Raw genomic sequence first — 13,763 nt, forward strand, 5'->3', positions numbered from 1 at the left:
ACTCGTTCCAAACAGTTAGCGTAAAAAAAAAAAATTTAATGATTTTAAGGCTAATGCCCTGTCCTCACTTATCCGGAGATCCAATTCCCCCGTTTTCATAGCGCTTTGGCTCGTTTTCAGTCGTCCAGATGAGAACGCTAAAACTATGAAAATACGAAAGCATCCATTGCTGAGCTGCGTAATTCTAGTATTTTTTGAAAACCTGCGTTTTTGGTGCCCGAAAACGCCGTTTATGTGTGGACGGAAGGCTAAAACGGAGAAAAAGAAAACTCCGTATTCAAAAATATCCGAATGTACGATCTTGAAAAAAACCTCACCATTCTGGCATTTGACTACTGAGCAGTAAAATTAAGCTAACTGTGGCGCCTTCTATTCTCATTTGTAAGTACTAGCATTTGTTGAAATAAAACACTTGCAGTCATTCAGTTTTGGTGCACCAGCTGAAGCTTCTGTCATATAAAAGTGTTCAGAAGAAAGTGAAGCTCATAAGTGATAATCTGGGACAAACGAAAAAAAAATGTGGTGGTGGTGGAGGAGAAACGACAATAGAAATGTAGCCTTTTCCAGGCGTTCAGATAGTAGAGCGCGACGGTAAGTGGGGAGCGAGTTAACTTGTACACCGGGAAAACGACGGGGAGGGGGGGGGGGGGGCAATGCGGTCTTGGTGTTGTTTGGAGGGAAGATGATTAAAAATGCGTTGGTGGTGGTGGTGGTATTGGAGGAAAGAAAATTGAATTGCAGAGTTGGTTAAAGGTAAGGAAGACGTCAGAGACGTTTAGATTCGAGGACGAGAACGACTACGAGTACGAGATTTGACTTTAGGTTTTCTCGCGTATTCTCAAAAAATATATAGACACCCCCGACAAGCTTCATTGGACTGGTTTTTTTTACCAGAAACGTTGGCAAAATGATAAAATTCTAACATTTGATAACTTGTTTCCGCCACCACGACATTCCCGCTAAAACTCGTACTAGATTAACGACGTAGTAGCCTGCGTCTCAGACGTAATCTTATCCAAGTTAATATAAACGTAACCAGAAGGTTAGTTTCGTCTTTGGCAGAGGCTATACCTTTAGAGCTGTTGCTTTTTTTCGGAGGCGCTTTATCAACAAAATGGAAAGAGAAAACAGGGCATTTCAACACACTTTTTATCAGTTCAAGAGTTGGCCTCAAGAATTTATTTAAACAATCAAATCAATTAAAAAAAGGACAAAAACTAGTGACGATGACGTCAGCAGTAATACAATTGATAGACTGCTCAACCAGTTATTTTTCTCAAAATCCGGGATTTGCCAGGCGCAAAACGTCCGGGCCCACGTGAGATTCGAGAGAAATAGCGTCTCTCCCCTCCCTCACTCTTTGTTCTCACCCTCCCCCTCGCTTTCGCCTTTCAACAACGAAACAACGTATCACTGACAACAAATTTTATTGAAACTCAGCTATAAATGACTATTACATAATTTTCGCTTCTGCAAATAGCCTACCGAAGAACAAAGAAGGTGGACTAAAGAACAACGAGGACAATACGCAGACTACGATACTGACAAATATAAAAAAAATAACATAAAACCAAGCATTTTAAGTAAAAAACGATTAAGAAGAGAGACTAAAATAATGCATAAAACTTGGGTATTAAGTTGATTATTTTCTTTCTTTAAGTTTGCAATTGGTTCAGGCATTATATAGAACAGGTGGCAGAGAAGGATGAAAGACAGAAACGAAAACGAGGAAAATGATTAAATGAAAGACATTCGATTAATAAGAGAAAAAGGAAGACTTTACGGAGCACATTGATGTTCAAGTCCGTCTATCTTTGTTAGGTTCTTCAGCCACTATGCTCGTTCGCGGTAGTTTTACTTCTTTTTTCTTTAATCAAGGCTTATTTTATTAATCGTGCTAACGACTAAAATACATGTTATCATTATGAACTAAGAAATAACTGCTTCCTGGTTGACAAGTTTTCTGGGAAATCTCTTTGATGTATACAAGGCTTGACAGAAGCAAATGCTGTAGATGAATATGAAAAAAAATGTTAATAATTAGTAATTATTGCCGTGGCTGAGTATGATTTGAAAAATTATGTAGATCCAGGAAGATGTTATCCGCCTCAGCCGAGGGCCAAGATCTGCATATTTCTCCAGATCATACGAACGCCGTCCCTCTTTCTGTTGATATCCTGTACTATCCATGTCATTTCACTGTTTATCGCAAACGTTTTCCAAATTTGGTCAACGCTAGCTGGGTATGAAGAATTAGCCGGGGTAACTGAGCCGCAAAGAGAAACGGAGAAATGATTTGATTAAATAATAATATTACTAAATTAAATACCACTTATTAATAAGTAAACCAGCGTTATCAGTAAACTCGAAGTGAACAAAAATGCTGCCAATGTCTCTCAATACGCCTGCGTAAAGTATTATCATCTTGGCAAATTCTCGTCACGCGGCACTGGCCATAGTGGTCTTGGCCAAGGGCACGAGAATGACCTCCGCGGTGGTTCCGTCTTTGCTGGGACTTTGGTGAGTGCGGGCTGTGGGACGGCGTATCATGTAATGGGACCTTCACTCGGATCTCACGAAGCGCCAGGTACACACTGCACATGTCATATGATTTTGGGCTAGACCTCGAGATGGTGAAATGCGGAGACATTTCTGCAGACTTGCTTCATTTCTCTTGTCTCTCCCAATTAACTGCTGCTTGTCAATTTTTAATACATTATCTTCCACTTCGGGCTAAAATATTCATGTTCAATATCTTGCGGAAGCTATCAACAGTATCAAAACTGTCTTGTGACAGAGCCTAGACTCATACTCAGATCCCTCCGCACTGTTCAGCGTAAGATAGAGTCCCGAGCAGAAGACAAGACATTACTTACTGCGTTCACAAGGAATCACAGCTCAGTCGTCCAAAGTTAAGTCTCCTTGAGTCGCTTGTCAGACTGATCACTGGCCTCTGCTGCCTTTCTTTTTGCCTCTTCTGCTGATGATGCGCCTGCCAAAAAAGCAACAAACTTTTAAACTAATAATAACCTGAAAATAAATAATAATAATAATAATAATAATAATAATAATTTCTTAAGATATTACCAGTATTTTTTTTATAGCCTTTTCTCTTTTTTTCTTTTTGAGAAAAGCAAGACGAAACTCACATCCCACCCTTTGAAACAAAATTAAATTTGAAGACTTCCTCTGACTGACTTCCTCTTGGCAACTCGAGGTGGAATAGTTTGAACAGAAGGTATTGTTTACGTTTTCGCTTAACTCTGACTGCGAAAAGAATTGTGACCTCAACTGGAACCACACTCTAGGGGTGGGGGGGGGGGGGAGGGGGGATGTAATCCATATGATGGCCTATACGGGAAGGCTTCGCTTGAAAGGAGTACCTTTTTCAGGCTTCAGATATATGAAAGGGTAGGAATTTTACTTGTTGAAGTATATCAAAGGGTAGGGAAATCTGTCATTTTGGTCTGTAAAAGGGCCCAAAAGGGCAAACAGCTAGGTGAATTTTATTTCTTTATAAAGTCGAAAAGTACGTTCTTTTTTTGTGATTGATTCCTATTTCACAGACAGTGCATTTACAGCAGTTAAAAGGGATGCAAAGTTCTAAACAAGGTATGTGAAAGGGGCACCATTTGTCAAAAGAAAGTATACGAAAGGGGTACCTTTTTCGAGAAAAAGGGTATATAAAAGGATGAGGGGTTGGACCTCGGGGCGGGGCCTCCCCATATAAACATTTGTTCAGTACTCCCCGGGGCTCATTGTTTGTACTTACCGCCATGATGAGGCCAGCTCTTGAACGCAATGGGATCACTGAGGATGTGAGCAGTTACAGAAGCTGCCATAAAACTCGCAAATGATCTCCAGGGATCGGAGCTAGCTTTCGTGCCATCTGCGTAGTCAGAAACGCCTTTAATAAGGACCCATTCTATTTTCAGGTCGCGTGCCGCTTCGAAGAGACCTGAAAAGAACAACGATACCTACAGCAATCAACTACACGGGCCACGCAGACGTATTTTCATTAGTCGCCAAAAGCTGGGACGGTCGGTAAACAGTAAAATCCCCGATCGTCTGGGATTTTCCTGACATAAAAACTAGGCTAATAATAAAAAAGAGTAAAACTGAACTAGATATTTTAACCTCTCAGAACACGAGAAACCGTATAACTTTGAAGCGCCTACCAACTTTGGCGTAGGGAGAAAGTAAATATATATATAAATGAAAAACGAGAGAAATAACTTGAAAAGATAAAATGAAATTCCCAACCGGTTGATTTTGATTTAATTGTTATCTTCATTCTCGCCCTTCCCTTGTGGTTTTAAAAAACTATAATTGTTTAACTTTAGCAATGGATGGCCCAGAGTTGGTCGGAATGTAAATCGGCAACAATACCGGGACCCCTTTTTTAATCTGCTCGTATGTTTTCCACAAAGGGTGAAAATTTTGTTTTGGCCCTTCGGGCCTTTGGTCTGAAAATAGGGGGGTGGGTGGGCCCCTGGGGCCCCTCCCCTGGATCTGGCACAGGTTTATGTACGAGAGTCTCGCCTTCCCATCCTTCACACTCTTATCTTCCCCGCTCTTTTTTTTCACTGACTCAGCTGCTTAAATCTTACCCTCGCCCTCCATTTCTAGAGCAGTGGCTTCAGGGCATTGCTCGACAAGCTGTGCACGTAGTCTTTTATTATCAACCACCTTTGGACCGCTCAAAATTACACCGTCTTTGACTACTTTCACCTCGAGCTCCTCCTCGTCCTTCAACGGTGGATTCCAGCCATAATCCGCGGTTGTAACGAGGTCTAAAAGATTTTTATACAACGGGACAGCAATATTCCGATCTATAGTAATCTTTTCTGTCACTTTTTCACGGGCATACGTCCTCAACTTCGATGAAATTACCACGTCTCCGGATTTGACTTTGTCTTCCTTTAAACCTGCGCAAAATCCTACCCAAAATACAGCTTTGGGTCGTAAGACTTCAACGGCATCTTTCACAAGAATGAGAGCTTGAGCAGAGCCCTTTGTCGGACTTTGACATAGGGCAATTTTCAAGGTGCCAATTTCCCCAAACCACACAGACCCAACTTTCTCGTCATAACTTAAATAGAATTGCGGTTTCAAATAATGAACACAGGCCAAGAATTCGCAATCCACCACTGTCAGTAACAAAATATCGACTGGCAGTTCAACTTTGTCCCAAGGCCGCCGGTCTTTGGGTGCAGGAAGATCCTTCTTCTTCAGCTCTTTTCCGGCGGGCAGCTTCTTGTAATCAATCACTGGTAGCTCTCTGTTGGTGTCGTCGTTGCTGGTGCTGCGGCTGCCAGCGACGACAGGTGATTCACTGGGGTTTTCTGACTCTGACATTTCTAAATAAATAATTGGAATTATTACCGTAATAAATATGATAATTATATAAAAAATGTGAATATATATAGTGTTAGAAGAAGTGTACCTTATATTTTTTAAGCTCTCAGTTTAGCAAAAGCTAGCGTTTACAAAAAAACATTTTTATATTTTTATTTCAAATTTATTAATGAATCGTTTTTTGTCAATCTTGATTTAAATGTTCACTTTTTCCGTTTTATTTTACAATGTTATCATGGCATCATGTTGCCTGTCATCTTTTCTCTTGACTTGTAACGTCTTTTAACCAGGGCCATTATTTGCAAGATCCTTTCAGGTGCCTTTAAAAAATCAGCTTTGCATCCTGAAAGTGAATCTCGCTATGGGGACCTGCGACGTCAACTAAAATTTCATCGCGCAGTTTTCCGTTAAATCGTCGATTCTTTTTTTAACTAAATAGTGGATCAATTTAGGTTTCCGGGAAACTGCCCACCTACCCCTTCCCTAACCCAACATTTTGCCTTAAGTGAGAAGTAAATGTTAATGTTGACTTAGGGGAGGGGTAGGTGGGCAGTTTCCCACAAACCTAAATAGAGAGGAAAAGTGTGACGTCACGTTACTATGGTAGCACTATTAAGCCAACGAAAATATAGCAAAAAATAAATGTTTATATTAACAAACAACAACTATGCACGTGCATCACGCATTTTTGTACATTTCTTAGCTGTCGCTGCACCTTTACGACACTGGAAACTTCCTAATTTCACGAGCCCGCTTTATGGAGTAGGTGAACAAAACGCAAAAGTTGTCGCTTTCTTGTTTTAAACTTAGATAACGATAGACACGGTCTCAAAGAAAATTTTGCCAAATCAAATGAAATTGAATAAGATCGGTGAAGTTTGAAATAGTGCGAATAGACTTTTAAGTGACTTTATCGGTTTGTTGTCATCCAAAAATTTTGCTACCATAGCAAAGTGAAGTAACGACGTAACTACTAGCAAGCTCGAGCTATCACAACGTTGATAATGGAAACGAGAAAAAAAAACAGCTTTAATAAGCTACAAAAACTCTGAACGTGCAGCACACTTTTGGGCAGATTTCTTTGCCTTTATTGCGCAACTTACGTTGTCAAACTTGATCGGGATGGCAAGGCGACCGTCGTCGTTTTATCGATAGCGACATTGCCGCGACTTCGATTTCGTCGGAAATACCCATAAAGTCTCCAAAGTTTTGCTTTTCTTTGTACGCTGGACCAATCCCCAAGGGAGGGGCACTTCCTTGTTTGGACATTTGGATGATCCAGGAGCATGTCTGTTCTTTAGTTTTAAATACCCGCTAATAGTTTGACTGGACGGCTATTCGTGGAATTTATTCACCGGATTAACATTTGTTGCCGTGGTTGTTTTCATGGGTTATCCTTAATTCGATAAAAAAAATAAAATGAAATAAAAAAAAAAATTAACGGGATGTTCGTTCTAAAACCAGGAATACCGGATCTCAACCGGACCCCGGAAAACTTGACATTACGAAAAATGAAAAGACCAATAGAAGGCCTCTAGCCCAAATCGAGGGTCTGCGATCCCTCGGGCTAATTACAGTGCGGCATTTCCCGAAAAACTGCGGCAATGCTGCAATGCTGTGGTCTGGTAAGAACACTGTAAAAAGGAATATATGATGTAAATTGAACATTAAAAGCGAAAACTGATGCAATAGTACCTTAATTTTTATCGGTTTTGCTATTGAAAGCATTGCAAGTGACCCGCTATGTTACTCTTGTCCACACAAACGTTTTGCTGGCCAGAGTCCAGCATTTCCAATCATTAAGCCAATCAAAATTTATACCTCTAGAATATTGGGACGTAAATCATGAGAAAGACAAAGAAAGACCGTATCAGAATCATCTCGGTAAAAATTTACGACTGCTTTTATAACGCCTTCATTAGCAGCTAACGTGTATGCTAGCCCGTTCTCAGAAGAGCGTAAATTTAAGATTATAGGCCATTTCCAACGGATGATCCATGACACGTGATGGGTTTTACGGTAGATCATTAAGGAAATTTGACACTTAAGCGTCCTGCTGTAAAGATTGTCCATATAAGCGTACATTTGATCACACTGTCTGACGAAAAGAGTAGAACAATATTATTAAAAGGCCTTAAAAATGGGTTTTGTAGAAAATAAAGAACAATCAGGTCCTTTGTCAGTTGACAGTTTAAACCTAAGGCAAACGTCAGTTGTCGGTTAAATTTAAGGCAATTTGTCAGTTGTCAGTTAAAATTTTGGCCATTTGTCAGTTGTCAGTAAACCCCATCCAGACCCTTACTAATTTGTAAAATGTTTCTTTTTTAAATTTATTTGACTTCGATTACATTTAGTAATACACTAGGTTAGGTCAGGATTCATATACACGTCTGTTTGCAGATTTATTACAGCTCGCAGGCACTTATACATGTCATTAATAAATCCGAGAACATTCATTCGGTTACAAAATATTCCCGGGTTCTAGCTTAGATGTTGGACTCAACATCTCTGGGAACGCGACCGAAACTGATTGAACGTTTCCTGCCTCTCCCCAGTCGTTCGCGACCACTTTTTAGGGGATATTACGATTCCCCGCTCACGCTCTGTGCTCGTTCTCATCATCCTCCTCTCGCGCTTCTCGCGTTTTGTTACTCGCTTTCTTCTCTCGCTTAGTTCTCCCCACTGAGCCTTGGAAAAGCCCGTAGAGGAGGCAGGAACGTTTCTATTTCGAATTCAGACATGACACGTAGAATTTGTCTCGGATCAGGTCAAGAATGCGGATAAATCTATTCTAGTGTAAATTAAATCTACCCCCCCCCCCTTTTTTTCCCAGGTGTTTCTTGTTCCGGGGCCAAGTCACGTATCACACAAATGACTAACATCAACAAAATCGAGGAAATTGTGAGGACTAACACTCAATAATCACGCAAATTTGAAAGAAGGCGCAGATTTTTTCCAGTGACAAGCCAAAACAATTGGACATGCCGGTAAAAGCTGCCGTGCCTCGAATAAGACCTACTAGCAAAAATCAATTTGAACGGCATCAAACTTGAATCGTCCATTAGAGGGCCAACCTGCGTTAAGCGCGAGAAAGAAAAAAAAAACAATAAACTAAATAAAATCCTCTCTTAATATCTCTTGTCCGGTAACATTACTTGAGCCACGTGGCCAAAAACGTATGGTAAAATGATACAAATACTGACAAAAAAACAGCTAGATAAAATGAGTTTGTATAGAAAGGAATATTTAACTTACATTGGTTACAGTCCTGTTTATAAATACCTTCCTAATTACAATGATCACTCCAAAGATATCAGCAATAACCTCTTTGGGTCGAAACTTTATATGGCCCATCAGTCACGTTTCTAATGACAAGCCAGAATAAAACTTTTATTTTGGCTTACCGTTTGAGGCTAACATAACCGAACTAGATACGTCTTTAAACAATTTTTTAGGGTAAAAAGATAAGCTTGTCTTCCGTACCAATACCCCACCAATCATTTATTCACTAAGCGCCATGACGTCTTTCGTAGCGTTCTACCAGGTTGGTAGAGTGATGAAAGAATTCACAGATTACCGAATATGTACCCGAGTCACCGCTTTTTCTGATCTTTTCTGCTTCCTACTTTACACAAAAAAGCACTTGTGAGAGCTGCCAGTAGAGCTAAATGGCTATAATAGTCAATGAATTCGAACGATCTTCAGAAATAAGCGATCGCGTGATCCCTGTTCAGTGTTGAGATATCCGGCTCTAATAATTACACTCACTTCAGAACAGTTTTATACCGAATAATAATTTGAATCTAAAAAGTTCTCGTATTGTCGACGTCTTCGTCGGAATCTCTCCATGGTTTGAACCTCTTCAATCTCTATCTTACTAACAGTTTTCTTCTAAATTACTTACGACTGAGTGTATATATATAGTAACTCTTGGTTGAAATGGTTCCTTGTAATTCGTTCGGTTACCGGTTATGCGAAGAAGTGCAAACTAGAGATTACGGTCGCTTGATTTCTAAGTGCAAATGCATTTTTATATCTAAAGTGATCGGTAAGTTAGCCTTAAGGATCTTTAAGTACAATTTTTGTATTTAGTTTGATTCATGGCACACAGGTCAAGATTCGACTAACTGCGGTAATAGTGTCGAAGGCAATTCGAGCGAAACGTCGGCAGATGCGCTTAAAAATTATGAAAATTTACACACACACTTATGATAGGGACCTCCTAAACAATAAAAAATTTGTTACTCTTAATATCGTTTTACAATACCTTTGAAGTTTTCAGGTCACGGTCTGGGCTTCGGTAGAAACTGAGATGCCTGCCTAGTGAAAAGCTCGGAATTTGCAACCTCATGACTTTGTTGCTAGTATTACTGACATTACCCTACGGCGTGTAGGCGGGGCTTCAATTCTCAGAAAAACAGGAAGAACAATCAGTGAAGCGATAGATTATTCTCTGTTGGCGTAGTCAGTAGTCGGTATAATATAGAACGCCATAACTTTCCCCGGGAACTTTCTTTAAATGTGGTAAGTGAGTGGTTGGGTTTCATCGGCCTGTGTGCACAGGCAGGCGTTGAAAGAGCCCCAAGGGTAGGAGATTGGGAGGAAGGGAAAATAAGGGGGGGGGATTGGGGAGGCAGGCTAGTTTCAATTTCATAGTGATAAAGTCAACGAAGGAAAAAAGTCGAGAAAATAACAAACAAACAAACAATTTTTGACAAAAAAAGAAATAAAAATGACTTACTTTGAGTTTTTGTTTCGTTTTTTTACTGTCTCTTCGTCTCTAGAGCCATTTGGAAACCGTTTTATCGACATTAAGATCACCTGAGTTGTACTAACTGTTAGTACAACTTAAAATCTTAAACGTCGATAAAACGGCTTTCAAATGGCTCTAGAGGCGAAGAGACAGTAAAAAACAAAACAAAAACACAAGCCAGTAAGTCATTTTTATTTCTATTTTGTCAAAAAATGGAATTTAGGACGTATTTTGCTTATTTTCATACATGCTCTTATAAATTCAAAGTCCAACGAACTCCCACAGAGTTTGGGACGCCTGAGGATTACCGAATATGTACCCGAGTCACCGCTTTTTCTGATCTTTTCTGCTTCCTACTTATAAGAAAAAAGCACTTGAGAGAGCTGCCAGTAGTGCTAAATAGCTATCATAGTCAATGACCGATTGTAAGAAATAAGCGATCGCGTGATCTCTGTTCAGTGTTGAGGCATTCCAGCTGGCATTCGGCTCTAATAATTACACTCACTTCAGAACAGTTTTATACCGAATAATAATTTGAATCTAACAAGCTCTCGTATTGTCGACGTCTTTGTCGGAATCTCTGCATGGTTTGAACCTCTTCAATCTCTATCTTACTAGCAGTTTTCTTCTAAATTAATTACGACTGAGTGTTAGCAGCTTTTGGTTGAAATGATTCCTCGTAATTCGTTCGGTTAGAGACCGGTTATATGTGAAGCAGTGCAAAATAGAGATTACCGTCACTTGATTTCTAAGTGCAAATGCATTTTTATATCTAAAGTGATTGGTAATTCCGTCTTAAGGATCTTTAAGTACAAGTTTCATATTTAGTTTGATTCATGGCACACAGGTCAAGATTCGACTAACTGCGGTAATAGTGTCAAAGGCAATCCAAGCAGAACGTCGGCAGACGCGCTTAATAAAATTATGAAAATTTACACACACCCTTATAACAAGTAACTCCTAAACAATGAAAATGTTGTTACTCTCTATATCTTTTTACAATACCTTTGAAGTTTTCAGGTCACGGTCTGTCAGAAAGCTTCGGTAGGAATTGAGATACCTGCTTAGTAAATAGCTCGGAATTTGCAACCTAGCTTATTAGTTTGTTGCAAATATTACTGACATGACATAATGGCGTCTAGGCGGGGCTTCAATTCTCAGAAAAACAGGAAGAAAAATCAGTGAAGCAAGAGATCGCCTTGGGGTAGTCAGTAGTCGGTATAATATAGAACGCCATAACTTTTCCCGGGAACTTTCTTTAAATGTGGTAAATTAGTGGTTGAGGAAAAGGCGGGTTAAAACTTCAAGGAGAAAAAAGAGTCGGGGAAAAAAAACGAGCACGAAATTGGCCGCATGGCGCTCCGTACTTGTGAAACAATTCGACTACGATTCGTGGATCCGATTGAGTTTAAGGCCCCAAATTTTTTAATGTCCTTTTTAGCTCGGAGTATACACAATAAAAAATGCATGTGTCGGTGAATGTTTCTTAGTGTTTCAGCTCGTTCGCCAATTTTTCCCAAGTACACATCTCTAATAAAAAATATTTTGGTTGTAACTTCTAAAAGAGCCATTGATGAGACATAACTCCGAAAAGCCATTGATAAGACTGTGGTTCGTTCTAAAAAGTTTGCTTGGGCCTGGAGAAAGGAGATATTTCTCTGAGTGCCTTTGGGTCTGGTTTTTTCTACAAACTTGGCCGTAAAGAATTGGGTTCTGCACTCGAATAAAGATAACAAATAAACAAAGTAATGAAATAGTTAAATAGTATTTTTATTTAAAACGCCAAAAATGTCCGGCTGAGAGAAAGCCAGAAGGATTCTGCACTGTCTCTGGCGCATCATGGGAAATCCCGACAAAGACAGTTACTGGGAGACAGTCGCTGGAATTAGGAAGTCATACCACCAGATTCCTGGTGTAAGTCGTGAGAAACTTATTGTCATGCATGCTAGTAGCCTGCGTCGCAGAAGTAATTTAACCTTGGTTAGTAACGTTCGCGAAGCACCCGGGGGGGGGGGGGTACTCGCAGAAAAATTGGGTAGGGGTGTGTGGCCCGCTTCCCAAAACCCTTACCCTATTTATGACCAAAATCTGCGATTTTCCCTACCCTATTTATGACCTAACCAAAAAATTTGATACCCTATTTATGACCTGACCCTTAATTAATACCCTGTTTCAGACCTGCCTTATAATTATTTCCCTAGTTCAGACCAATGTTAAAGGCAATGTTTATCTGCTTTTATTAGGTAGGTTATAATACTGCAAAGTTAAGACTACAGTGCAAAAATCGTTACCCTATTTATGACCAAAATGGCGGCAAAATAGCCAAAATCGATACCCAATTTATGACCAAAACGGCTGAAAAACCCTACCCTTTGGGGCCGCACATACCTATATAGCCCAAATTAGGGAGTACTCCCCCCCCCGGGGCGAAGCAGTGCCGAGATCCTTGTTCTGGGCCTCCAACGGACTCAAGGAATTACCGGAAGTACGTATTGAATTTCCCTTCGACCTGATTGGCAAATCGACAATGGCTTTTTTAACAGGCCCATCATGACGCGTACTCAAATCCTAATACACAGGTGGGGACCCAGAACAATGATTTTGGCGCTGTTTTGCAGAGTTTAGTTTCGTCTGTGGCGCAGGTGATCGAGCTAGACATGGTCTTTACCCATTTGTGAAAACTGAATTTGGGTCACGAACAAAGTGCGCAGTGGCTCGTTTTCGTAGTGTACGCGCATCACTCGATAGCGCAACATCGCGCAATATCGCCATTCAACTCGTTTTGCAGCAATGTTGCAAAAACAAGTTGCACGTTTTTTGTTGTCCGTTTATCCGGTCGTACCTTAAAATAAGAACCAATCACAACAGAGTTCAGCTTCGTGAGGGCGGGGAGCATTGGGTGACTCCGGCCCGAGCGGCTGCAAAGGAGACTACCAATTCAACCCCGGGGGAGGGGTACTCCCTTATATGGCCTAGACGGGGATGTCCCACTGGACAGGGCCTGGTTTTTTACCTCTCTGTCCTATGGACTTCTCGCAGGGTATATAATTTCGTGCGCGTCTGTGCTAAACAGTGTATATAATTTCGTGTGAGTCTGTCAAAAGGGTATTGCCTGCATGATCGATTTGATTTGCTAGATGAATTTGTGTTTGTACTCCAAGTATACAAAAGCAATGACTATAACGTGAATTTGCTCTGGCGTGTATTTTGTCCTTTGTCGGAACTAAACAAGGTAACAAAGTTGAGGGTGTTGTCCTAAACAGGGTATGTATGTTATAAATGTTTTGTCCTAAACAGAGTCAGGGTTTCAAACCTTCAGCGGCTCACCTATACCCAAATATTGGTCGAGTTCCTCCCAGGGAGTTCAACGAACCAGTCGCAACCCAAAGTAAATAGATATAACCACTGATCGTACTGAAAGCACCAGGAAACTTGTGCATTTCCACTGTCGTGTAATGTTTTCTTGGGTGCGTAAACGTTTATCCACTGGTTTTCCTCCTTTTTAACGTTCGCACGCACACAATAAAAAGTACAACAGCAGCAACAACAAACAAACAAATAAAACGTTACTAAACTTTATCTGCAAGAAATGCTACATAAAGGCAAAGAACGAGAAAACGGAACCCGGCTGTGCCTAAGATAGCCGATCGCC

At 40.4% G+C, this 13,763-nt stretch overlaps 1 protein-coding gene across 2 annotated transcripts; it reads right to left on the reverse strand.

Moving 5' to 3' along the window:
* Positions 1–1,408: 1,408 nt before the first annotated feature.
* LOC140921658 (death domain-containing ATP nucleosidase-like) lies at positions 1,409–11,270 on the reverse strand. Of its 2 annotated transcripts, none has more exons than XM_073371665.1 (5): positions 11,117–11,270; positions 4,611–5,360; positions 3,773–3,958; positions 2,877–2,992; positions 1,409–2,008 (listed from the first exon to the last, which is right to left on the reverse strand). In XM_073371665.1, exons 2-4 carry the CDS (start codon positions 5,356–5,358, stop codon positions 2,913–2,915), a joined length of 1,014 nt encoding a protein of 337 aa, XP_073227766.1. In that variant the 5' UTR covers positions 5,359–5,360; positions 11,117–11,270; the 3' UTR covers positions 1,409–2,008; positions 2,877–2,912. The 2 variants fall into 2 exon arrangements, with proteins under 2 accessions (XP_073227766.1, XP_073227765.1); XM_073371664.1 differs by lacking the exon at positions 11,117–11,270 and adding an exon at positions 9,626–9,907.
* Positions 11,271–13,763: the final 2,493 nt, after the last annotated feature.

This window comes from Porites lutea, chromosome 12 (assembly GCF_958299795.1).
Source record: "Porites lutea chromosome 12, jaPorLute2.1, whole genome shotgun sequence".
In the NCBI taxonomy this organism is placed as follows: domain Eukaryota; kingdom Metazoa; phylum Cnidaria; class Anthozoa; order Scleractinia; family Poritidae; genus Porites; species Porites lutea.

Bases quoted from the DNA above. Each gene is read 5' to 3' on its own strand.
- LOC140921658 (XM_073371665.1), bottom strand. From the start codon at position 5,358: ATGTCAGAGTCAGAAAACCCCAGTGAATCACCTGTCGTCGCTGGCAGC. The intron at 3,959-4,610 runs GTAAGATTTAAG...TGTTCTTTTCAG, and splicing joins TCTAGAAATGGAGGGCGAGG to GTCTCTTCGAAGCGGCACGC. The intron at 2,993-3,772 runs GTAAGTACAAAC...CTTTTTTGGCAG, and splicing joins GAGCTGGCCTCATCATGGCG to GCGCATCATCAGCAGAAGAG.